General features: G+C 38.1%; 2 protein-coding genes and 1 long non-coding RNA gene across 3 annotated transcripts in view; 2 read left to right on the top strand and 1 right to left on the bottom strand.

Moving 5' to 3' along the window:
• The first annotated feature begins 868 nt into the window (after positions 1–868).
• Positions 869–4,859, top strand: LOC127964519 (zinc finger protein ZIC 5-like). Its single transcript, XM_052564740.1, has 2 exons — positions 869–2,127; positions 3,638–4,859. Exons 1-2 carry the CDS (start codon positions 1,080–1,082, stop codon positions 4,081–4,083), a joined length of 1,494 nt encoding a protein of 497 aa, XP_052420700.1. The 5' UTR covers positions 869–1,079; the 3' UTR covers positions 4,084–4,859.
• Positions 4,860–7,774: 2,915 nt separating this feature from the next.
• On the top strand, positions 7,775–12,003 carry LOC127965453 (uncharacterized). Its single transcript, XR_008155301.1, has 2 exons — positions 7,775–7,988; positions 10,254–12,003. It is a non-coding gene; the product is annotated as an uncharacterized LOC127965453 (long non-coding RNA).
• Positions 12,004–19,244: 7,241 nt separating this feature from the next.
• Positions 19,245–25,375, bottom strand: part of LOC127965344 (citramalyl-CoA lyase, mitochondrial-like) — a 56,579-nt gene continuing 50,448 nt past the window's right edge. Inside the window, exons 7-8 of the mRNA XM_052566116.1 lie at positions 21,234–21,358; positions 19,245–20,156 (exon numbers count right to left, since the gene is read on the bottom strand). Coding sequence (XP_052422076.1) covers positions 20,061–20,156; positions 21,234–21,358 — 221 coding nt within the window. The 3' untranslated portion in view covers positions 19,245–20,060. The remainder of the gene's footprint in view (positions 20,157–21,233; positions 21,359–25,375) is intronic.

Below are 25,375 nucleotides of genomic sequence, written 5' to 3'. Positions count from 1 at the left end.
TTTTTTTTTTCTAAAATATGTCAAGGGTCACTTCTCATCTGTACTTTCTGCAATGGAATATACCTGTTTCTGACAGCGCCCATTGGACCGAATATCTAATGTTAAAAATTGCTTTTTTAAGCACAGATAACCTGTAAAAAATAAAAAATAATAATAAATAAATTGTTGCATTTCAATATAATTTGTAATAAAATGTTGATAATGTTGATTAAGATTATATTACGATAAACCCATCTGGATAAAGCAGGTTAAAAATTCCATGGTAGGCCCTTGCAATTTCTGTTTATTAGTGCGTAAAGCCTAAACGTTTGTTTGGTTGAATAAAAACCACATGTAAGATTTTGTTTTATGTATCTAATAATTTAGTTTTGCCTATATGCATGCACTGCAACAATTAGAAACAAATGAGTTTGGTATAGCATGCCTTTGTTTGTACTTTTATTGCCATTGTCCCAATTTTATCCTTGGTCTGTTCTATCTGTCAGCATAATGAAACGATTTATTTGACCGAAGAAAATTAATTGTATTTTTGCTGAGTTCATGCTTGACGGCGTTTTATTTATTTATTTAATTATATGATTTCTAAATATATTTCAAACGATGTGTGGGGGTGTTGCACAATATGCTCCGCGTGTGTAGTGCCACTGTTTTTGTGCAAAGAGAAAAACAACATCCTTCCACGTGTGTGTGCGTGCGTGTGTGTGCCTCGGTAAACAGATTTGCCTGTAACTTTGTGAGCACAACTTTCTGGAGTGAACAGTGATGAAGAGAGTGAGGGGGCGGAACCCCGCTGAGCCTCTGCGCTGAAAGACAGCCAATCGCTTCGTTCTCTTAACTGCCAGTCACCGAAATCTGTCCAATACCCGCAGTGCCATTTCTAAACTCTATTCCCCACTGTGTCCTCCAACTGTTGTATGTTCTGCCAATCGCTTGAGGACAGAGTGGGAAAAGGAGCAAGCAGAGTTAGAGGCAGGACAAAAGAAGTTCTATAGACGGCCATATACATATATTTTAATAGTTTCAGAAGGCCCGTAGTTGGCGAAAACAATAGCGTTGAGCGTGGACATGTCAGCGTAGTGATGGAGCCCCCTTTAAGCAAGAGGAATTCGGCGATAAGATTAGCGGATTTGGCATCGACTCAAGCCCTTCCTCATCAGAATATGACAGGCTTCCCGGGGATAGGGGGGCATCACCCGCACTCCCACCATGCCCACCTCCACCCTGGGGAGATGGGCAACGACCCCGGAGTGGCTCTCACTCCATTTGGACCCGAGCACATGGCACAGACCAATGCTCTCAAACTTAGTCCCTCTCAGCCTGTTCAAAGCCATCCCGAAGCCCAGACCGCGGCATCTTTCACGTCTTCTCAGACCACAGTTGGTTTCCCCGTGGCTCACCCCCACACAGGCTACACCACCAGCAGAGACTTCATCCTCAGGAGAGAGCTCTCAGCCTCTGCTATGCATGCACTTGGCGACCAGCATAGTTCCGCCTCCTCCCCTCATCACCATGGCATGTTCATTTCCCCAACAGGTGCTTATGGGCACGCGGAAGGTGGTGCCCATCCACTTTTCTCTGGACTGCACGAGCAAGCGGCCCCAGGTGCCCACCACCACCATCATGCCCTTAACGGGCAGATGCGTCTGGGTCTACCGGGGGACATCTACGGCAGGCCAGAGCACTTCGGCCACAGGCCCGAGCACTATGGATCTTCTTCTCTGCACAGCTACAACTCCATGAACTTAAATGTGAACCTCGCCACAGCTCCTCACGGAGCCACGGGGGCGTTTTTGCGATACATGCGGCAGCCCATCAAGCAAGAGCTCATCTGCAAGTGGGTTGACCAGGAGCAGACCTCCAAGAAGCCCTGCTCCAAAACTTTCAGCACCATGCACGAGCTCGTCAACCATGTCACGGTGGAGCACGTCGGGGGACCGGAGCAGAGCAGTCACGTCTGCTTCTGGGAAGAGTGTCCGCGCGAGGGAAAGGCGTTTAAAGCCAAGTACAAACTAATCAATCACATCCGCGTGCACACGGGCGAGAAGCCGTTCCCGTGCCCCTTTCCCGGTTGTGGCAAAGTATTCGCGCGCTCGGAAAATCTCAAGATTCACAAGAGGACACACACAGGTTAGTGAAAAGTCTACCGATTCTTTGAAAAACTTTAGTGGTCTGTTATTGAACGTGTTTGCGCAACTTGGCGGGTAATCGAATCCTCTTGCTATGTAGACTACCAAACGTTAGTTAGCCTACAACGGAGGGGAAAATCACTTTTTGTCTCCCCGCCTCATGCACAAATATCCTCCATTCATACAGAAACAAGGTTAAGGATGTTGTTTGTTTACAGTGCCTATTTGCCAAGCAAAAGTATCCCTTGGTGTCGCTAAGCGTCATACACTTAGGCTACTTTTGAAAATTCAGCGAGAGATCAACGTGCATGTTGTTGCTTCTTGTACATATGGAAAAATCCCTTCCAATACTACGCTGCTTTGAGCAGACCCGTGTTTTTGCGTATTTCTTCTATGATGCATGCAATTTTATCAAAGAGAGATGCAAAAACTTTATGGGTGAAGACATAAGGCTGCAATTGCATTTGAATGCTACGTGTTTAACGTAAAAAATAACGAGCAAAACAGGGAAAGTACGAATTGTTTTATAGACTCCACAAAAATAGTAACGCGAAGATTTCGGCACGTGTTTGTCTCCTTTAAAGCCACAGGGAATTACAGAGTCTGGATAGATCCATACTAAAGTAAATATGGAGATTGGGTCAGATATGGGCATTAACTACACTGTGATTAACCAAACTATGGTGATATCTTAGTAGAGCAAAGGAGGCCTATACTTCTGATGTTCTTCTAATGTATTCTAACAAAATGATATACGTGTGTGCTGTGCATTATATTAAATATATATTTAATCTAATGGTAGGCCTATTTAATATATATAAATATGTTCTTCCAGGTACTGAAATATGCACTAACTTGACAGTTTGTTATTGCAAGTTGTTAAAAGGTTGCAGGTATTGTTTAGGTTATTTTACTGTATAACTGTGTCACGTTATGCTCTCATTACGTGCTGACGTAAATTGCGCCCTGAATATGTAAGCTACGGTGTCAAACCCACCTAGAGTATATTTATAAGGATCGTAACATGGTGGTATCTTAAATAATCATTGAATATGTGTTAAATTCACCTATGATATTTTTTTTTTGTAACAAGTCCTGGAATGACACAGTGGATCAGTGCAACGTGTAATGTAATTTTGACACAATTTGGTTATCTTATAAAGCCGGGTCAGCTCTTTTACTCCATGCAATCTGATGCATATGGCCGGCCGAAATGTATTCAGTAGTTGACTAAGTTGCATATTTAGTAGCATTCAAGCTTCAGTCAGAGAAAATGAGAGCGTTTACAGAGTGGTTGCACAAGTCATGTGGTGCGCCTGGACATTCCATAGGCTATGTAGTAGCAGAAAACAAGTACTGTGGGGTTACAGTGATAATGTTGTGATTTTCACCATCTATAACTAGTTCTTGCTGAGAATGGATTATCCATTAACTATTATTTTCATGTAAACAAGAAAATTGTAAATATATATGGGTGATTTAATATCCAATTGCCTTTTCTCCTTTGCCAGGTGAGAAGCCGTTCAAATGTGAGTTTGATGGCTGTGACAGGAAATTCGCCAACAGCAGTGACAGGAAGAAGCACTCTCACGTCCACACGAGCGATAAGCCTTACTTCTGTAAAGTGAGGGGCTGTGACAAGTCCTACACACACCCGAGCTCCCTGCGCAAACACATGAAGGTTCACTGCAAGTCTCCTCCGCCCCCTTCCGCCAACACGGGCTCCTCTTACCATCCCTCGTCCACGACGATCGGTGATGCCCTCTCACCAAACCTGGAGCCCCACAGGAACCGTTCGTCCAACCTTTCGCCTCAGGTGACCAACCTAAACGAATGGTACGTGTGCCAAGGGAGTGCTGGACCAAACAATCTACACACCCCCTCCAGTGATGTGCCAACGTCGGAATCCGACGACGAGGACGCTTTCAGACACACAGATCCAAGAGCAATGCTCTGATGTGAACTGCAAGGAATACATTCATTATAAACGGTCCACATGAAAATAAAAAAGAATCAAAAGAAAACATCAAATTCAAGGGTTGCAATTCGAAGAAGTGGAACACCTATGGATGTCAGTGGTTGAAGAGATTTTGCCCCCCGTTTTGCCCTTAAAACATGCTCAGAGCAATGATGCAATTTATGTTTCATATGATAAGCAGTTGTAACTTGCCACATGAAAAATCGACTTGTACATTTTTTTTAAAGATTTTACCTGACTTGTCGAGATCACATAACATGAACTCAAAATATTTAACAATTATGTTTAGGCTGTTTTTTAATATCACACCCATTTTGTTGCACAGAAATCTTTTTATACAGAATCGTTTTACACGTTAAATGTCTGAGGGGCAAAAATTGCAGTGACAATAATTTTAAGTTTTTACTTGTATATTGTGAGTGTCCAAAAGTGAATGGGTGGAGTCTTTGTTAAAGTTTATACACTAACTGTGGTCAGGACGGTTTTTGTGATATTTAAAATATTTAAACCTATATTTTATGCAAAATCAATGTAACTCTGATTAAAGAGTATGAGATAAGTCCACTGAGACCCTAAATAATGTATCGTTGACAGGCCATCCCTGACTGATTTGTAAATAGTATGTGGTATTGATGCTTGTGAATGTTTTCGTAGCGTCTCATCAAGTTTTTGTACATTGTAATTTATTTGCTGGTATTAGTGTTGGTCTGGGAGTACAGATACACCAAAGAATAATATAATTTTGGTGAAACGAAGTGATGCTTTTTATCGTGTTCTGTAAAAAGGTCTTACTTGAATTGGCTGTATATTGTGAAGAATATTTCGCATGAACCGTGTAGTAACTCTTTCTGTTGAGGTGCATGATGGTGTTGATGGGAGAAAAAAAAAACGTAAGAAGGTCGTGAAGTAATGTGATGTTTGTGTATAGATATATGGAAGACTTGAATAAAAGGCAGGAGGTGTAAATATGGCCTTTTCAGTAAAAAAAGGCATTGGTTCATTATTTGATCAGTGTGCGTATTTCATGCAATCAATCAATCTTTTTTTAATTTAATTTTCTGTAAAAATCGGGACAGTAAAGCTAACCAAACAAAACAGCAAAGTTCTACAAAACACTTTCTAAACATTTCTTTCTTTCTATGCTCCTGAATGAAAATATTCCTTGGCCATTCATTGTCATTTCAAAATGGAACTATCACCTAACTAATAGTGCACGTTATGAAAAGCAGAATAGCACAAAGCCATCAATGCATGACATGGGAAAATAAAACATAAAAGCCGCCCGACAATAAGAAGAAAGTTGTATGGAGAATATGAAACAAAGTCCCACATCTAATTTCCTTCATTAAAACGCACAATAACAGTTTCAGAGTGCCCCTGTCCCAGACTATAGTCTCAGAATTGACCAGCGCAAGTTCTGCACCACTTCAAAGGGCTCCACAACAGAACGGAAGACTGCACGGCGCGTTAGGATTTCTATGGGGCTCATTTGAATATTTATGGTAGAAAAACTACTAACTGCCGCTAAATGGTCAATCATCAAAGCAGAAACCTCTCCCACGAACCGTCTTGTGCCTTAAAATCGGCGTGTTCGAAATGTTATATCAACGCAGATACAGGCATCCTGGACATTTCATAAGGTGGGAGGAAAATGTGTGCCAAGAAAGTTCTAAAACGTCTCCTAAAGAAAAGTTAAATTTTTATGTTCATGCTAATGAATATCACTCTAACCCCTACGGAATAAAGCACACAAGTTGGTCACTCGTTGGAGATTGTAAATCTAACGTATTGTGTCAGTGAAACGCCCCATAAATAGTGTGAAGTTCAAGGGCGCTTCATAAAGCGCGTGTGTGTTTACCGGGCACTGGGGAAAAAAAAGGCCACTTCAATTGGAAACACTCTATTAGGATACAGTCGCACTGACCTTTAGTTTCATGCTACGTTAGAGCAGTCAATTCGCTCTTCATCGGAATCGCTCATATTTTTGTTTCCAAATCTTAGAAATCCCTCGCGCCCATTAACGTTTAATTCGGAAATAAGCGCGCGCTCTGCCCAGCTTTTGTCCACGAACTATTATTTGCTCAAGGAAAGAATGATCTTCTATTTATTTAAAAACAAGTGCCCTTTGAATGGTGCAAAATAAACACGGTGAAAAATAACCAAAGAGATAGTCCCCTCGGACTGAAAAGGGGGGACTTCATAAAAGCTGCAGCAGTCACAGCTGAATGGGAGACGCTTTGAAGTAGAACTTATTATCTGAGGAATACTTTTCGGTCGTCCTAACGACGCTATTGAATCGAAAAGCTACCCCCTTTGTCAGCGATTTGTTCTCCTTTAGTGCAATGCCCGTGGAAATCACTTACATGGTCTACCTTAACATGCAGCCTGCAAATCAGTAACTCCAAGAGTCAGACTCTCAGACGCCACTTTTCAAAAGACAAAGAAGAAGTCAGTGTGAAAACGCAGCGAGTTCTCTCCAGTTTTGCCTTTATTGGACAGAATGATCACATCAGAGGAGGCTGTTTACTACAGTCTAGTCAGATTTCACACCGTCAGCTTCTCATTATGCGTTTGACGAGGGTTCAAAGTACCCGAGTCATTGTGCACCCTGTTTTAAGAGATGCACCGAGAGCATGTGAAGCACTTGCAATGAAAAGAAAACATTGCATTTTGCCATACTTTCTCCATTTGCAAAAGTGCGCTTTACTCTTGATCTGTTTGAACGTCGCACATACACTCTTAGAAATAAAAGTGCTTCACGATGCCATAGAAGAAACTTTTTGTCTAAACGGTTCCATAATGAACCTTTGAAATCTGAATAACCTTTCTGTTTCACAAAAATGTACTTTGTGGGGAAAGAAGGTACTTCTGGTTACAAAAAAGGTAAGAAAGAGATGGTTCTTTAAAGATCCTTTGACTGAATGGTTTTTCAATGGCATCAGTGTGAAGAACCTTTCGAAGCACCTTTATTTGGAAGAGTATATGTTTAAACTCACACTGCAAGATTTTATCTGCGAGCTTGCAAAGTCTCAGAGGTATATTACTGCACTAATGGAATATTTGCCATGCTGTTTGATTGTCTGCAGTGAGGGAGAGAGAGAGAGAGAGAGAGAGAGAGAGAGAGAGTGCAATACATATTAAATGACACAAATATAATTCCAAAATCGTATTAAATGAATTGCACATGGTTGTTACAATTCCTCTTTTAGTTTGGTCAACCTCCAAGCTAAGGATAATTAAAATTGTACACTTGTCAACCAGGTGTAAGATTAAATCTCTTTTTTTTTCCAGTGTAAAAAAGGATCTGATGTTTTCTTGTTTAAACTATCCTAAAATATTGTGAAATACAATTATAATAGTTATTTTAAAGTTAAATAAAACCATAACTGAGCATAACATTTTATTTATAAAACGATGTGACTTTTTATAACTTATTTAGCTATTTAAACAACTTTAAGTCACATTATTAAATCAAAACTGAGACATTGTTAAAATATTAGTCTAATATTAAGTCATTCGGGAAAAAAAAGGTGCACTAATAAACATTTTAAAAGAACTCAACTTAACCCCTCCAGACCATTCCAAAATAATAACAACTGGAAGTATGCGAGGTATTATAAACATCCGTTGAGTGTTTGACCACAGAATGCTTTGAAGAGCAAGAAAACTGGGCACATATTCATTCTCCAGGCACTCTGCCAAACTCTTCCAAGCACCCTACCTGCCTACTATCTTAAGTTTCCCGAATAAGTGAGAAAACACAATCCAGTTGCAGCTGCAGGGCTGCATGTTTCCTCCCTGCACTCCGAGACTGAACTCTAAAACACGGACAAGAAAACTTTGACGCATGGGCGAAAACTCATGGGGTGTTTATACAGTGCAACGTGAGTACATGTTTTATGAGCTCAACTCTGAAGAAAAATTCGTACTGCATGCTTTTATCGTTGTAACTAAGAGTCGTTTAGCGCACTTATTGATTAGGTGTTGTGCTTGTCCGTCGTGCATGCGTCTGAAGAAGAGGCTGTTGAGAAAGTTTGCCGTCCCATTAAGTTAGAGGCCGGATGAGTAGTTGTTTGCTATTTGCTCTGAAAGCTCGAGCCCGACTCAGACAGCTGGGAGTTCACCTATTACCCCCGATGTCTTTCCCAAAAGATTGCTTGAGTTAAACATCTGACATGAGCGCTCAGGGGTGCCGCTCGCCTGACCTCCACTCGATTTTAAGAGTTTCATAGGAACTTCATTAAATCAATTACTCCAAGAGCACATCATCATTTATTCATACTTATCGCTCAAAACATTATTTGCTAACACTTTCACGAAGAAGTCATTAACAGACATGATCACAAAACTCTTTACAGGTCAGCTAGCTAAATACAAATGTAAAAAAATACACAAATCAAAGCTGGAGAAATTTCTAATGATTTGTTTGGCAATAGAACGATGTTTGTTAATATTATATTCATATAATTAAACATTATAACGAGTTACACATTTTTGCGACAGTATAATTATCCTACATAAATTTTTAAAAACATGTTGGCCTATTAGTTTTATTATTATTATTATTGTTATTATTAAAGAGTTTGTAAGGTCTGTAATGCAGGATTTGTTTGCTGCATTGAGGACACTTACTTCCACGGTTAAGATTTAATTTTGTGTAGCTCTCGTAACATTGTTTTTGTATTAGTGAGTTATGCATGCCCGGTTCTACTAGTAACATGTCTTAATATTCCGGTAAATTTTAGAGGAAAAAAATTTAAAATAACAAAGAGTATAATTTTGGATTAACCAAAAGCAAAGTATCAATGTGAACTGACTGCAAAGGTTTGTTTTAAAATACAAGTTGTAAGAAATTAGTCAATGCTTGTTTCTTAGTGTAGTTAAAATAATAATAATAATAAAAGTAAACTGACAGCCATGTAGTAAAGAAAATAGTTCTGGTGATTGCATTACGTCGGGTAAGGATATTAGTGACATTACTGCTCATGCAATTACTTTTTCATTATGACTTTTTTTTTTTTTTACAGTGTTTACTGTTTATCTTGTGGGCACATCATGTGTAAAGGAAAAAAAAAATAAAAGATTAAAAATCTTTAGAAAATACAAGATAAAAATTGAATTCAAACCTCAGCATATGTACAACAGAGATTAACCCTTTCATCCTTAGCACATATGAATAATCTTGCCTGTCTGCATGAGACAACTGTCATAATATCTGGCCTCTCCTCAACATCTGTGGGCCTCCAAACTTGGTGCTGGTCCAAATATGGATCCCCAGGATTGGGAGGCTTTCCAAGGCACTTGGTGATGAGAGCAAGGTCGTCCACGGACATGTCCAGGAGCCAGAGCTCTACACCTGGTCCGTTCAGCCTATGCAGCACATGAACCAAACCTCAGAGCCACGCGACCACTTCTCTGCTTGCCTTGTATTTGACAGGTCCCGTTTAAATGGCTCTAAACGCAGGTCTGGACTTCTAATAGAAAAACACTCCATCCATGTGGCAAATGTTCAGAAGCTTTTGCAGGTCGGGCTTTGACATGAAAGGATGTCAATGTCTTATATAAAAGCAGTTTGATCTGAAAAAAAATAAAAAAAATAAAAAAAAAACATGTCTTCTTCAGTCTTCTATAACAAGGAGAGTGGACAAAGTTAATGTAAAACTACTTTAGACAGGTTTGCATTTTCTGTTTACAAGTGTTGTTTACATTGAAAAATTATGAGTAATGCAAAAGTTATTTTACTTTATTCTATGTAATATTAAGTATTTTAGATAATTTGATATACACTGCAAAATGGGCAAAATGAATGAATAAAAAAGAAAAAAAAATAAAGAAAAAAGGAGGACTTTGTACCATACAATTGCATATTTTATGACTGCTTACGCTAAATATTCAAAACAAATTAAGTTAAAAATTCTAGAAAGTTAATAGACCGTTTCTCAACTGTACATAAAAAAGGCTTTTAGGGTAGTGGGATGTCACAGGTTAAATGTACAGTAGAATAAAAATATTCATAAAAAAACTATATATATATATATATATATATATATATATATATATATATATATATATATATAGCAGTAAAACATTATCTAACATGTAACAATCTTTACAGCATTGGCTTCCCATTTTGATTTTACGTCCTGTAGATGCTGATCCATTCCACATCTGACGAACTACCACGAGCAACACATCAGAGTCGTGCCTCATCTTTCATAGAGGAAAAGGTCAACATTCAGTGAGAGGAAATCATCCTGCACAGCTGGACAACCACAGTGCTGGATCATCTCCGTAAGAGAAAAGAAGAGAAAGCGAGTACAAATATACAACTCTCAAGTGTAAGGAGTAGGAGAGAAGATCAGTCAAACCCTGAAAAAGCCAGTCCACCTCTACATTACTTTACTTTACTTTACTTTACAACTTCAATGGTTAGATTAAAAGTCTCCTACCTTAAGTATACAGTCTTTTTTTAATTTTTTTTCAGTGAAGGCCTAATCCATGCTTAATAAAAACTATGAGCTCACCTACAGAATCCCCTGCACTGCCCCTAGTGCATCACCAGCCATCAGAACCCCCCAATGTACTCACAAGGGTGGTAGATGTTCTTAAACATCACAAGCCACTTTCTCTGTTTCAAGCTGACCTTGGAATGGCCGTTAGACGTGGCTTTGAACTACTGGAACTATCTCTCATAGACCAGTGTCAAGGGTCCCCCTGAGTTGATAATGACTTGCTTTCATAACTGCTGTGACATTTTGTGAAGGTATGCTAGGCGTGCTCACAGGCCATATCTCCAGAATGCAATGCTTCCTTTCCCCCTCAGCAGGTGCGAATCTGAGCTGCATAGTCTGCGATTTACAGTGCTGTGTTTACGCATCCCGGAATAAGTATAGGCCCAGGCCCACGCATATGTCCAGCCTTGATAAGCATTTCAGCTCACTACAGTGTTGACACAAACTCAGAATTACCACAAAAGATTAGTGATTGGACAGTGGTGACATTTGCATTAAAATCACTGCCAGTTCCTTAATGAAGCTAACTACCATATGCCATTATTGTTATCTCCCTTGGATCAGTTGCTTCTGTTTATATTATTATTATTATTATTATTTTGAAATCATAAAAGTGCCTGGTAAATTAATAAATGTATTGCAACGAATAATGGAAATTAAATTGAAAAAAAATAAATAATAATAATAATAAAAAGCTATAAAATCCACTAGAACTATGTACTTTGACAGGATTTAAAGAGTCTAATAAAACAGATTTTTAGAAGTCTTTTCAGACCAATTCTGCTCCTGGTGGTTCAAATACCATCGCTCCATCTCAGAGAAAGCTCACAGCACTGTCAGGTCATCGTATATGTCTTATTGTTAAAATCTGAATCTTGTTGGCTGCTGAATGTCCAGTTCCTGTGGATGGAAAAAGAGATAAATGAACTCACTCGCTGTACCCTTACATAAATGAGGGTTGATGAAACTGATGATAGGCTCAGGCTGCTGAAGAAGTGATCCCAGTGGAGACCTTACAGTGGTCTGTCCCACTCACAAGACAAATTATATAATTAGGCGCTTGTCTTAGGGGATGGCCACCTTTGCCCCTTTCTTGACATCTCCAATGGTAAATGACAGCATATCTTGCTAAAATAACTGAGCAAATTCATCTTGGTGACACACGCAGAATTCTCTTTACAGTTGTATTAATTGTCTGGTTTTGAGAAATCCCATGGAAATGACAATATGGGCTCAAGGGAAACATTGCATTTGATTATAAAGATGATCATGATTCTTAACGCTGAGAGATCTGCATGAATCAAAAGCAAATCATTTAAACAGTACAGCAATTTGCATTAGTAATATTCAAAGAATCTATGAATAAAATGTGTATACTATGCTTGAATACATTGAATGGATTAAGTTTAGGAAGACAGAGCTGTCCTTTTTTCAATGTAAAGCACTTTTTGTTTCTATTGTTTTGAAGCTTTTGAGTATAACTTGGGAATCGTCGCACTAAAATCTGTGCGCGTTTGGCTTGTTTTGAAACCCACAATTCTTTATTCACGTATGAAAAATGATCAAACAACAAAACAGAAACGCCCTCGCGGACAGCTTCTTTTCATCACCTCGTGCTCATCACCGGCATTGTCAAAATGTTCTTTGCGGGCCGCGTGCTCCGCAAGGGGCTCCGACTGAAAAAGCAGAGCCGGGGCTCCTGCCTCGTCCAGGCAGGGTTAAGCCACCTCTCCAACCAGGCGGCCCCCAGCGGAACCCTCATTACTTTGGCTCCTGGAGCAGTCAGCTGTTCTGTGGTTCAGAGAAGAGAGGCTCCTTACCGGAGCATCACTGCTTCCACACGCCAACAACATACGCGCTTTCACCAACCTGATTTGACAGCTCACGCTCAACTACAGCCTGCTGGAACACAGACATGATAAAAATACCTTCCCGTGAAATGTCGCTGTCTCACGTTTGCTAGGAGTATATGACAGCACTTAGTTTGACTTGAGACAACGTTCGGTGTCAGGTTTTGTTTGTTTAAATCTACTTTGAGTTATAATCTGGAGTGTTTATGCTCTATGTATATTCAAATACAGCTGCCGTTGCAGCGTGCGGGGCTTTGAGGTGTGAGGTTTTATCCCTCCATGTGGTTCCCACGTTTTATATTAGATATATGCATAAGATGCTTTGACAACTACGCGGTTATGCATATGGAGAAAGAAATAGATTAATAACTGATATATATAGTTGAAATATAGCTGATAAAATAATTATCTCCACAAAAGCTTTCGGAAGGCTACAAATATAAAAAGTAATAAATAGCTTAGACAAAAAGGAGGGCCAACATCATTAGCATTTATAGGCAATGTTGAACTGAAAACTCCCAATTCATCTTGAAGTGAGAAATAAAGGTTGTCATACTGTGCAAAGAAAAAAGGCATGATAAAATGATTCATGAGCCCCTATCCTGCTTTACTGTGCCAAGTGTTCCTTACATGCTGGTGGGATTCAGTTCAGTGTTCTCAAGAATTAATTTATTATTATTTAAAACATTAATTATCATGTATTTATTTAAGAGTCGAAATGATTAAATAAACTCAGATATTCTTATCTTTAAATAAGTCAGGTGGATAGATCGGTGCAAAAAGCAAGCAAGTGACTTCGGTAATTAAAAGTGTGGTGGAGATGCAACATTTTGCGCCGGAAATGTGTTGATTAGGCTATATTTGTCAGCTGAGGCTGTTTTATTAAACAAATTTCGAAGGAAACAATTAAGTATAATTAAGATGGAACTCATCTGGGTAGACGTGTTAAAATGGTTGGACTTTCTTGCATAGTAAAAGCTCTCTCGAAGATATCAAGTAGATACTTTTTTTAAACCAAAAATTCAATTTAGGAGAACATTTTCGTTTATCTAAAAACAATCTTTTCGTAATACGGATTGAGTCATTAAAAAAAAATCAAATCTGAAGTCTCTGAACGAACTAAAAACAAAAAAATAAAATCTTGCAGTCGAGTTAAAAATGTGCCTTTTCTGACAGGCAAAACTTGTCATAAACGACATAAACTATTAAGAAATTGAATGTAAAAATGTCGAGAAGGCTGTGCTGTTTCTCTCTGCGGAATTATGGTTTATAAATTTCGGTTTTGCCTTTATTCATATAAGCATTCCGACAGGTTTGGAAGATTCTTCTCACCCTGCTGTATTTCTTGTAATAGCTTAGTTCTCTAGGAATAGGTTAGCTACTCAATCACTTTATTTCTTCTTTCTAGTAAGATGTTTTTAAAATATTCGATAACTCTAATTTCAGTAGGTATCTTTCAAACGCATTTTTAGCAAAATTAAAAAGTTTTTTTTGCGATGGATATTTATAAAGCAATTCATACATTCATGCATGTTTACTAAACATAAAAGATCATTAAAGAATCCCCTCTTCCAATCAAATTCAACCAGTTAAATGTATTTATCCAATTCAAAGTTGTCGGCTGGCCTGCCTTAAACAGCGGTATTCACTCTTCACAAAGTTCTGGGTCTATAGGACAAACATGTTTAATTGGATTAGCAGAGATGATGTCATAAAATACAATTAAGAGCTTGACTGTGCAAACACAGGCACGCGCTGGACGTGTTAGGAGCATACGAATATGAAAGTTACTGTAAATCATTTTATACCATACGATTACGAGCAAGTTTAAGTTCAGTCTTTTGACAATTTAATTTTCAATCAATCAAAGTTAGAATTTACATTAAAAAACAGATCAGAACCCTAAAAAAAGATAGAATTAACATAAAAAAACCTATATAGAATAATGAAATGCTTTGGACTTTCTTTCAAATTAATTAAGTTTGAAGAGAGTAATTAACTAACTGGAAACCATTAGAGAAACTAAACACAGATCATGTTTATATCGTCCTCCTACACATTGTTTATAATATTATTTATAATCTGACTTTGTTAATGTTGTGATGTGACGCTTTTTCTTTAGAATTTTTGATAACACGGGTTTATATATATAATTTGTTAATATTTTTAAGAGATAAGGTTAGAAATATCACATTTCTAACTAGCTGAATGTACATTCGAGACCTATTCAGCACCATTCAGCCTCTGTAATGTTTGTAATTATTATTATCCTAAAAAGGTTCCCGCCAAGGAAAGAAACAATCTAATAAGTAATTTAAAGGTTTAAGTGTTTCTCGTGGCTTGTTTAATACCAGACACAGGGTGGACAGGGTAAGACCACTCACAGAGACCTGTGTGAAGGGAAGCTGATCGTGCTCCCATGACTCAATACCTGACAATTAAATGAGCTGAAAAAGATGCAAGCATGTGTAGGTTGTTATAGGGTCTCTCCACTACAAAGTGTAGAGGCCTCTAGAACAACATAATATCAACTTGATTTCACTTGCCGCCCCCGAAACTATGAGACAACAGGAAACTTGCTTAGCTGTATTGAACTCCTTTCAAAACTGATAACATATACTTTATTATTTAACTGAAAATTTTTCAGCAGAATTTGAATAGTTTCCAGTTCCATAGCGGAGTTATAATTGACTTCGCTATATATTTTTCTAGGCACCGTAAAGCTGCTTTAAAATAACGTTTAAAGAGTTATTAAATAAATGTGACTCAACTGACACCCTAAAAAAAAAACGCAAATGCATGACGTCTTTAATTATATATATAGCCTAGCTTAAAAGCTGCAAAGCTTCATTTATTTTAACGGCCTGCAGTTGTAAATGAGCGTCGACTTTAATTCCCAATACACCTGTTACTCATAACTTCATGCAAGTACAGAGATGAGCAGACAGCAGACTGTAAGAGCGGATAGATCATATATTCTTCTCGACTGCTCTGTCTATATGCATCTGCACCGTTCTAGGGGGTTCAACTGCAAAAGTCCTAACAGCCAAGAAGCAATAAATGTCGCCTTTATGAACAGCCATTCTCTTCCTGCCCCCAATTTTGACAGTTTCCGGCGGCACACTTCTTAAAGTTCTGTTCTTCTTTCATCAGAAAGCCAGTGGGTGAGATGGTACAAGCTGCGCCAAGCAGTCAAGTCACACAGCAAGATCACCAGCACTCAAAAGCGTATCTTTTTTTTTTTTTTTTTTTTTTTTTTTTGAAAAATTATCCATGAAAGATACAGTGGAATTGTTTTAATTTCTCTCTAATTCATGAGCAGTTGTGTGATAATGAGCCAGCCGCCATAATATACATAAAACCATGATGCTCTGATTATCCTGGAGGCTACGCGACAATTGCACCATTTTGTCACAACAGAAGGAAAAGTCAATTTGAAGGGGGGCTGCCATGGGCTTATAATTGGGGAATCCACCCATGGGCTGTTCCTAGATACTACTAACAGTGAGGTGGAAATTGCATCTGCTCATTTCTCTATAACCCTGACGAAGATTATGTTATTACAATAAGATATATGAATTATATATATATATATATATATATATATATATATATATATATATATATATATATATATATATATATATATATATATTTATAATATTGCTTAAAAACGGCAATCCTTTTTAAACGGTCTTCTTTATAATATATGAATTATTCACCTGTATTAAAAACGAGTACACTACATGGTAAGTTATTATTATTACCTCCATAACAAATATTATGCATTTTATTAGATTTAATTAATGATACAAGCGATATACAACAATGCACAAAAAATAAAAAAATAAAAATAAAATGAATGATTAATAATGAATAAAGATACATGAGGTCAAGTCAGCTGAAAACAAAACAAAAAAAGTTTTGAAGAGCTTTCTGCCGCACTGTAACGAGTCTGATTTACGTGGCCCCTCGACTCGAAGCCATAGCAACCGCAGACAAAGACCGGAGGAGCTTTACTGGGGTTTGTCCTTTGATCTGTCTCCATTTCAAATAAAGAGTCAGCTCAAACTCTCCGGTTATTCAGAGAAAACTATCCTTCACTCAAGCACACATTCAGTATTCTGGCCGAACTTTAAGCTTACAATATACCACACATGAAAAAACAACTTATGAAAAGAAAAAAGGATTATTAGGAAATATGGAAAATGAATGAAAATAGAAAATTATTGAAAAGTCATTTAAGTGCATTTATTTTACAATAAACAAACTCACGCTGGATTGTGAAATCAAGGTGTGCGCTATAGGGAAAAAATAAAATAAAAATAAAATATTAACCTAAACCAAGAGTTCTGACTGTCTCTGGTTCATATATAAAAGTAAAAACTAAAATAATTTAATAACTCATTATATTTTTATATTATCTGCACTTAAAATAAAGAAAAACAAATAAAAAGCATAGATGAAGGGGGAAATATATAATACATTACACATACTAGACAAAATATTTTTTTAAAGTGTCTATCTTGGGTGCATTTTTTAAGGAATAAAATAAAGTTTGCACAAATATTTCTTGTCTTGTTTAAACTGATAAAATGCAGACATGAGAGCAACACATCAAAAACGTGGGCATTACAGCATAATTTACCCATGTTATAAAAGTTACTACCATTTTTATAATCATTCATAAAATAAATTGTACTGTTCAGTAAGTGTATATCCCAACTACAATGTTTTTTTTTTTTAATACTTTCTGAAAAGAGCTAAAGGTAGTTTATAATATTTATTTTTTTTGCTCTTAAATATCTCTGAAAGCTAGGCATTTGCGTCGCTAAATATATTAAACTATTCTCTGTTAATGATAGCCTATTCCAGCAAATTCAGAAGTCAAGTTAGCCTATAGGTGCACAAAACACCAGACATTTTACAACATTACAAGAGTTCAATTTTCACTCATTGCACCCAATGTCAATAAATTCAATTTCATTTCAATTACACATTATTTCCAAAATGGTTCCTGGCTGCTCTTGTTGTAAACGATTCGTTTTATTGCAGGGAAATTATCTTTGTTGAAATGAGTTTGTCATATATTGTCTAGTAAAAGAATGAAGTCATTATTGGGAGATCCCTTGGCGAGAAATTAGGCGAGCAAAATCCTCCCTGCCACACGGGTCCCATTGAGATTAATGAAAAATATGTAAAACGTTTCCTTTTAATTTTCCTCTGAAAGCACTTTGCATACATGCATTTTCTCTGCTGGGTTGATATCAGATAATTTATGAGAGCAATCTCAGCACATAACCATCAGGACTGTGTTTCAAGCCTAATTGAGTGCTGTCAAGATTAGGTAAGGTCCTATTCGTGTTAATTGTATTGTACTCTCTTTGGGAATACTAGTAAATGTATTTAAATAATTCCGCCTTGTGAGCTGAAAAGATTATGTCAACTTACGGGCATAATAGAAATGTCATGAAAAATTACAAAGAAGTGGGAGGAAGTATTTCGCTGATCTATGTCGTAGAGTCCGTAAATCCTTTAAACCTCGAATCTTTGGATACACAGATCACTTTCAACATAATTAATAAAATTAATAGCCCCTTTAGTGCATGGATCAGGGTTAACTGCGTTGCTAAAAATAATGTCACTTCACAGAAACTGATCACACACCATAAAGGGACAAAACCCACGAAGGGGCAGTCAAAATAGCTTTAGTTTCATATCAATCGACAATCATGTATCTTAGCTCACTAATTTTCTACAAAGGATGAACTGAATTTAGTTCTGAGGTTATCATCTGAGCTCTTTTGTCTGCATGGGTGTGCTAAAGGAAAAGTTAACCAACAAATAAAAAGTTTTGTCACCATTTACTCACCCTCCAAACATTTATGACTTTATTTCTTTTGCAAAACACAAAAGAAAATACTTTGAAGAATGTTCCAGCTGTTTTTGTCCTCATAATTGAAGATCAATTGGGGTCCAAAAAACAAAAAACAACAACAACAACACACACACACACACACACACACACACACACACACACACACACACACACACGCACACACACACACAAATAGATAGATTAAAAAAAAGTATGCAAAATAAATACATAAAGATAAAAGGTTATAATTTTTAGTTGGACTTTTCTATAATAGCCCAATATTTCTGTTCCTATAAATTGTGTTTGAACAAAATATAAGCAAATTTTAGCTAATTAATGCAATTAAATCTCATTTAATTGGACTGTTGACATTATAGTCTCAAGCTCTGACTGAGAGTCTTGAAGACATGCTTAAAGAGCTCTTACAGCAAAAGGGCTTGTCTGACATGAGTCCAAAAAGACGATTCCAAAGAAAATGAAAAATAAATGAGTGCAAAAGGCAGAGAGCATGGGAGGGGGGGGGGGGGGGGGGGTGCAGAGAGGTGTGGGCCGGGTGCCAGGCCGTCAGCTTACTGTCGGGCCCTTTGGGCCGCTCGCAGCAGCAGCCTCCATCTTTCTGTCTGCATCCCGAGGCTGGCACAGAGCTTGGGCAGAGTCGCTCGCTACAGACACTATTGATCACACCATATTCATTCCCATTTTATGCAGAGGCCTCTATTTCCATAGTGACCAACTGAACCATAAACCATTCCCCCCACCCCCATCCCAGACAAATCCACCACAGACATTTCTGCCAAATATGTCATCAGCTCATGGGAGCCCAGCAGCAAGGAGCGGGAACGTAGCATACTGTAGAATGTATTCATGACAAACACAACACAAAAAACAACAACAATGCCCTCAAGGGTGGAAAGGATGGTCATTCATTGGGAATGACATCCTGGAGTTTTATTTCAAAAGAGGCATTCTTGACAAAGTGTGCGTGAGGAACACTGGTGAAATGGACTTCGGAGGCACATCTTTTGAGCACTTAGCCATGTTCACGGTGACTTCGAAGCTGGATGGAGATGGGAACCGCTGACCGGGAAACAAAGCCATGGAAAAATGCTGATATTTACATAGAGCGAGCCCTCGTGGAGCCCTTTGTGTACATGTTTGCGAGTGAGCGCGTGGCACGCCGCATAAAGCATACGCCAGGCTGCAGATGCATTCAAGCCTTGTCTTGAAGAACAAACTGTCTTGCTGAGTCCCGTGAAACAAAGGCCTACAATTTAGAGCGGGCTCACATGCTCATTCTCTCAATGTTGGTTTTAGTAAATTCGCGGCTGCTTCTTGGCAAATAGTGCTTTGATGTTTCGGGGCCTGGAGGAGCCTTCAGGCTGAATGGAAGCTCGACGGCAGGGCAGCTCTGTTTGTTTGCCCTTTCGTTGGGCGCACACAACCTTTACCACGGCCAATCGTCTGCCCTGACACAGAGAGGCAGGGGGCGGGCATGACACACACACACAAATGCAAACTAATGCAGAAAATGGTAATGCACCAGGAATTTCAGTAGAATAAATAATCAGTCAATTAATCTGAAATCAACACATAAACCAGAACATCATCTCTGTTGCTGGTTAAACAAATGCACAAGTCGTTTTTAGCTCTTGACGAGAAGTGCACGGCACAGCCAGCATGGTGTGGATTTTGATGTCTGAGGAACTCAGGTTTGGCTCACTTTCCCTGAACAGTTGAAGCCATCGTGACAATGTTCTGAGCTTGCTTCAGAGATGGCATGTCAATCATACTGCCATGAAAGGTGAAAGCCCCCTGAAGAGAAGAGAACAGAACTGTGGTTGAATAAAAATAAAGGCAGAAATTGTCAAGAAAGAACATACCCTACTACATAGCAGCAATGCATATATGACACTACAAAGAAGGGTAGGATGGCTATTCATAAATTCCCTAGAGAAAACCAAGAAAAGCACCAAAGAGAGAGCCCACGTATAGAATACATATAATGACATTCTATATACATACACATAAACATACATTATATATATATATATATATATATATATATATATACACATATACACACACACACACACACACACACATATATATATACACACACACACAAATACATACATGCATATACACATATGTATAAAATTCCTTTAAAAGGCAAGTATTTGTGTAAATGCTTTTGTTATTTCTAATGTAGTGAATCAATAACGTCCTGTTAGTGTGCGTTTTATTCAAGTTGGTTGGGAATTTGCTAATTTGTAAAAAAAAAAAACAGCTTAAGAATCATGAAAATGAAAATTGAAATATTTTTGACAGATGCTGGAATTAAGAGCTGGAACTCATTTATTTGCATGCTAAAAATTCCTATTCATTGAGTTTCAATAATTAAATCACATATGCATAAAATAAACTTACTATGCACCTAAGCAGCAGAGTGTCTAAAATGACATGTTGAGAGGCAGAAAACCTCAGGTGCGTACTTTACAAACATTTTCTGTAACAAATCGGCAAGGAGATTGAAGAGGGCATATAAATATACAGGAAAACGCAAAATAAATCGAGCAACTGTGTCCCGGAATCTCAGTTTGTGAGGAAAGAGCCGAATGGGGAGAGTGTCGCTGACGTACCCCCAGGCCATCCTTAGCGTAAGAATTACTGGCAGATTGTACATTACTAGCACATCTCAGACACGCACAGCCCTACTGAGCAGAAAACACAGGACTCAATGATGCACTAAATTAGGAACTATAATATTCAACACCTCATTTGATTTTCTCCGACAAAAGCTACAGTTCAGCATGTCTCATGGATGCTATATCAGGCTGGAAAAATAATACAGATCTCTGGGTGGGAACTCAGGAACTACTAAACATGCACCTTTCCCAACTTCTGATGCTCCTCGAATGCCGCGATCAGCTCCGTGGCCCACTTGATTCTCTCTGGACTGGGGGCAAATTCCTCTTGAACAACCTTGATCTGATTGGGGTGAATCACTTGTTTTCCTAGAAGGAAGTGACAAAATTAAACCTTAACAACTTATCACAAAATAAATAAATATTCCAAAGATAATAACATATAAGGACATAAAATGTTTTTAAATCGTTAAGACACCCTTCAGTATTTTTATTATTATTATTATTTTTTAACCACCAATCATAACATGTACAGGCCTAAAAATTCTACAACCAACAGTTTCCAGTAATAAAAGTTAATAGCACTCAAATGATCTTTAAAGGCCAGCCCACATTTAAGATAAAAAATACATTTAAGTATTAACCTTTTTATTTATATTTTTAGTGTACTATTAACAGAGTAGCCCACTCACATACAATACAAAACTCAGTAAAAATAGAGACAAAAAAAAAAAATCATCTAGGATTATTCCTCCACGTTTAAAGGGCTTTGCTCCAGAGAAGCAAAGGCACTGGTGGGTATTTTTCCCCTCTTTCTCCTGTACAGCTCCCTGACCAAGAATGAATTTAAGGGACACAGCAGGGACAGAGGATGCTATGAATTATGGGTGTCATCCCGATTTTCGCATCGTGTCCCGCTGAACTCTAAAACTTTACTGCACGCTTAGTTACACTCCAATCTGAGGCAGCCTCTGTGAGACTTGACTTGCTGCTTTTATTACAGGCCCGTGTGAGAGCCTCACACACACAGTCACCTCAACACACACCTTCATTTACACACACACTACAAGCAGATACAGATGTCATGGACAGCAACAACTGATACCTTTTATAAGCTCAGCTATGTGTGTTAATATTCCAACACTTGGGTGAAAAATTGGAGATGACTACAACAGATGACCATAAAATGATCCATGATCTGAAGTCAGGAATCCATGAACTTACCAACTACTTTGACCATAAAAAAACGCTTAAAGATAATCTGATGAACTAAAATTATTGATTTAATAATTTTCAGTTATTATTATTATTACTTATGTAAGGTCTATCTAAAACAATGTGGACGCCTTTTTCAAATATGCATTTCTTTTTCCTCCTTGCTTTGCAGCATCAGCTAAGAAGCTAAAACGGATTACGGTCATGACGGCAGAAACCTTATTCTCAAAAACAACATCTGTCCTGCACCATAATAATCAAGAACATGTTCCCAGATCAAACTTCTGGGTGATGAGGCTTAATTTGAAAAATATCTGTAATGTTTTGCTTCAGCGCGTTTCTTAACACAAATACGGAAAGGTAGCTAGCTGACAGCCGTAGAATTTAATACATGAGAAAACCATTAGCTCCATCTGTGGCTCTTACCCCAGTTAACCCCTCTGAAACAGCCTCTGCCATGTGTTATCCATTGAGTTCCCACATAATTTAGCACACAATGTTACATATTGCAGCGTAATGTCAGTCATATGTTAACACAGTCTTGCAACGGCACAGGTGTTACTTTCTGCATCTTTTACACATCGCCGAAGCCAAATGCTGCAAGATACGACACAATCTGATGTTGCAGCTGGGAGTGAATGAGGCTGCAGGTTAACCAATGACAGCTAAGCATGCGCTTCGATGTAAATAAAGCAAACCAGCTTGGTGACTGTGTTTTCTTTTTGAGCCAACAGCGCTGCAGACGGAAAAATCACCAGTGTGTGTGTGTGTGTGTGTGTGTACTGTCCCTCTGCTGCTCTGGAGGAGACGGCCTGTTGGATCAACACCCTAAAGCTGAGGCTCAAGGTCCATGTTTGTGACGCCCATCCCAGAAAAGACTGGCAGGGGGTAGTTCCCTCACATCAACAAAATATGCCCCTTCCCCAGACTGCCACCTGTTCAGGAGCTGTCTGTTCTGAGACAGCTAGTGACAGAGTGAGCAAAGTGGGCGTGGTGAGCCCTTACGCAGGGACACTATTGGATAGTTGCTGTGCATCATTATCGCTCCCCAAAGCCATTCAGCCAATCACGAGGTGCCATCTGGTTTGGGTACGTCTGGTTGGCGCACTACCATTTAGCAGAGTGCCACTGTCAGATGATTCTCAAAATCTCACATAGACGGATGGAATCTGTCAAAAAGGCTTAAAATTAAGAAGAAAATGTTCTGATGTCTAAATGAATATACTGGAAAAAATGACCTACCCTTTTTAATATATTTTCATTTTAGGAGAACAATAAAAAAAAATTGTATTTCTTACATTTTCTTATTCATTACACAACCCCATATCTATGTAGTTATAACTAAAGGTCCTCAAAGAAATAAACATGGGCCAAGGTCAAATCACAGGTGAGGGAAATAATGCTTAGAACACAATGTGTGCAGTGATGCATACAAGAAGAGGGGAAGAAATGTATGGTAGATGTGTATCGTTTTGGCCTTTATGATTTTTTTTTTTAATTGATTGTCTGTTGATAACGATATACCAGTTTTAGTATTTTGCCCAATTGATAAATTGACAGAAATATAATAACTTTAAGAAAAAAAGTATTTTAAAGTAAATGAAATTCCTAAATAATTAAACCATTTGAAATTATTCTGCCACGCTTTAATACAAGAGACCACTTAATTCAATTTTCCAATTTAAATTCTAAAACATAAAAATCAGAAATAAATTTCAAAAATACAAAAAGTGTGATTTCAACTAACCTTTATATTTATAAAAAGCATTCGGAAACCCCAATAGCTGTATTTGTTTTAATAGTGATAGATTTGCTCATGCAAGTCTAGCGCAAAAGATAAAAATAAAAATAATTATTAGCTAAACTACATTTATCTGCATGCAATTTCAATTGCCTACAGACAAACACACACACACACTCACTCACTCACTCACTCGCTCACACACACACACACACACACACACACACACACACTTCATACTGAGCGTGTAAACTGTAAACAGTGTTTCTGTAGGCCTCCCGACACAGGGACCTCAGACTAGCAGTGGCAAACAGAACGCCGGTGAGCTCAGCGCATGCTACACAAGGAGCTGCTCCAATTCATACTCGCACGAGAGGCAGAAGAGAGTCATCAAACCCGACCCCACCTGCCTAATGACAGGCTGCTGAACAGAGCGCCCGGCTGATGGGCTGCAACGTGGCATGATCAACTTGCAGGCTGGCTGCTGGGGAAAGAAAAACAAACAACCTTGCAGTGGCAACCCCAGAGATATCCTGGGATGCCACAAATCATAAAATAATTATAAAAAGATCCAATAATAATTTATGATGATTTTACAGGAGTTATAATATTATGGCAATTTGGAAAGACTATGGTTACAATGGTAATTTATTTTATAATAGTTGTTATTACCTTTCAATTAGTCAAATAAGTGCTACTAAAATAGTTTCCGTATGAAAAGCGTTTTGAAATTATAATAAAATGCTGCTTTAAAATAAAACCAGTGATTAAATGTGTTTGATGAATTTTGATGTTAAAAAAGTAAAAAAAATAATTGGCATGAGGAAAACAAGACGGGAGAAAAGCGAGTGATCTTTAGCATTGGAGCGCTATGTTCTAGAGGAATGGTAGACCTAGTGTATACAGAGATGTGCAGGGAGAACAGTGTGTATTCTGCAAACAGCAATTACATATTCATTAGCGGAGGCTCAGAGGAGGGCTGTGTCTGGCCTCCCGTGGCCAGTTACCCGCTCACCAGGACTCCAAACACACACACACACACACACACACACACACACACACACACACGCGTTGCCTGGCTACAAACCCACACAGCGCTGAGCTGCAAACATACGTCTATCTCCCACAAACACACTTGCAAGTAGTGGATACACATACACACAGACAAATAAAGAGACATGCATGCATGCATACACTGATAAACACATGCTGGTAACTTTCTTTGAAGTTTCATATATGTTAAGTAAATTATGAAAAGCACAGATATAAAATGAAATCATCTATGCAATATAGACAGCATAATGAAAATGAAAACGAATATAAAAAAGAAGCATCAATTTCTTAAATATAACCACTAAGTCAGCACTAAAAAGGTAAAATGTGAAGCAGAGGAACTCAAAGCTGTAGGGGAGAGAATACTTAAATATACA

This window comes from Carassius gibelio, chromosome B9 (assembly GCF_023724105.1).
Source record: "Carassius gibelio isolate Cgi1373 ecotype wild population from Czech Republic chromosome B9, carGib1.2-hapl.c, whole genome shotgun sequence".
NCBI lineage: Eukaryota > Metazoa > Chordata > Actinopteri > Cypriniformes > Cyprinidae > Carassius > Carassius gibelio.
This window is presented reverse-complemented; position numbering and strand designations above follow the sequence as displayed.

Bases quoted from the DNA above. Each gene is read 5' to 3' on its own strand.
- LOC127964519 (XM_052564740.1), top strand. From the start codon at position 1,080: ATGGAGCCCCCTTTAAGCAAGAGGAATTCGGCGATAAGATTAGCGGAT. The intron at 2,128-3,637 runs GTTAGTGAAAAG...CTCCTTTGCCAG, and splicing joins TCACAAGAGGACACACACAG to GTGAGAAGCCGTTCAAATGT.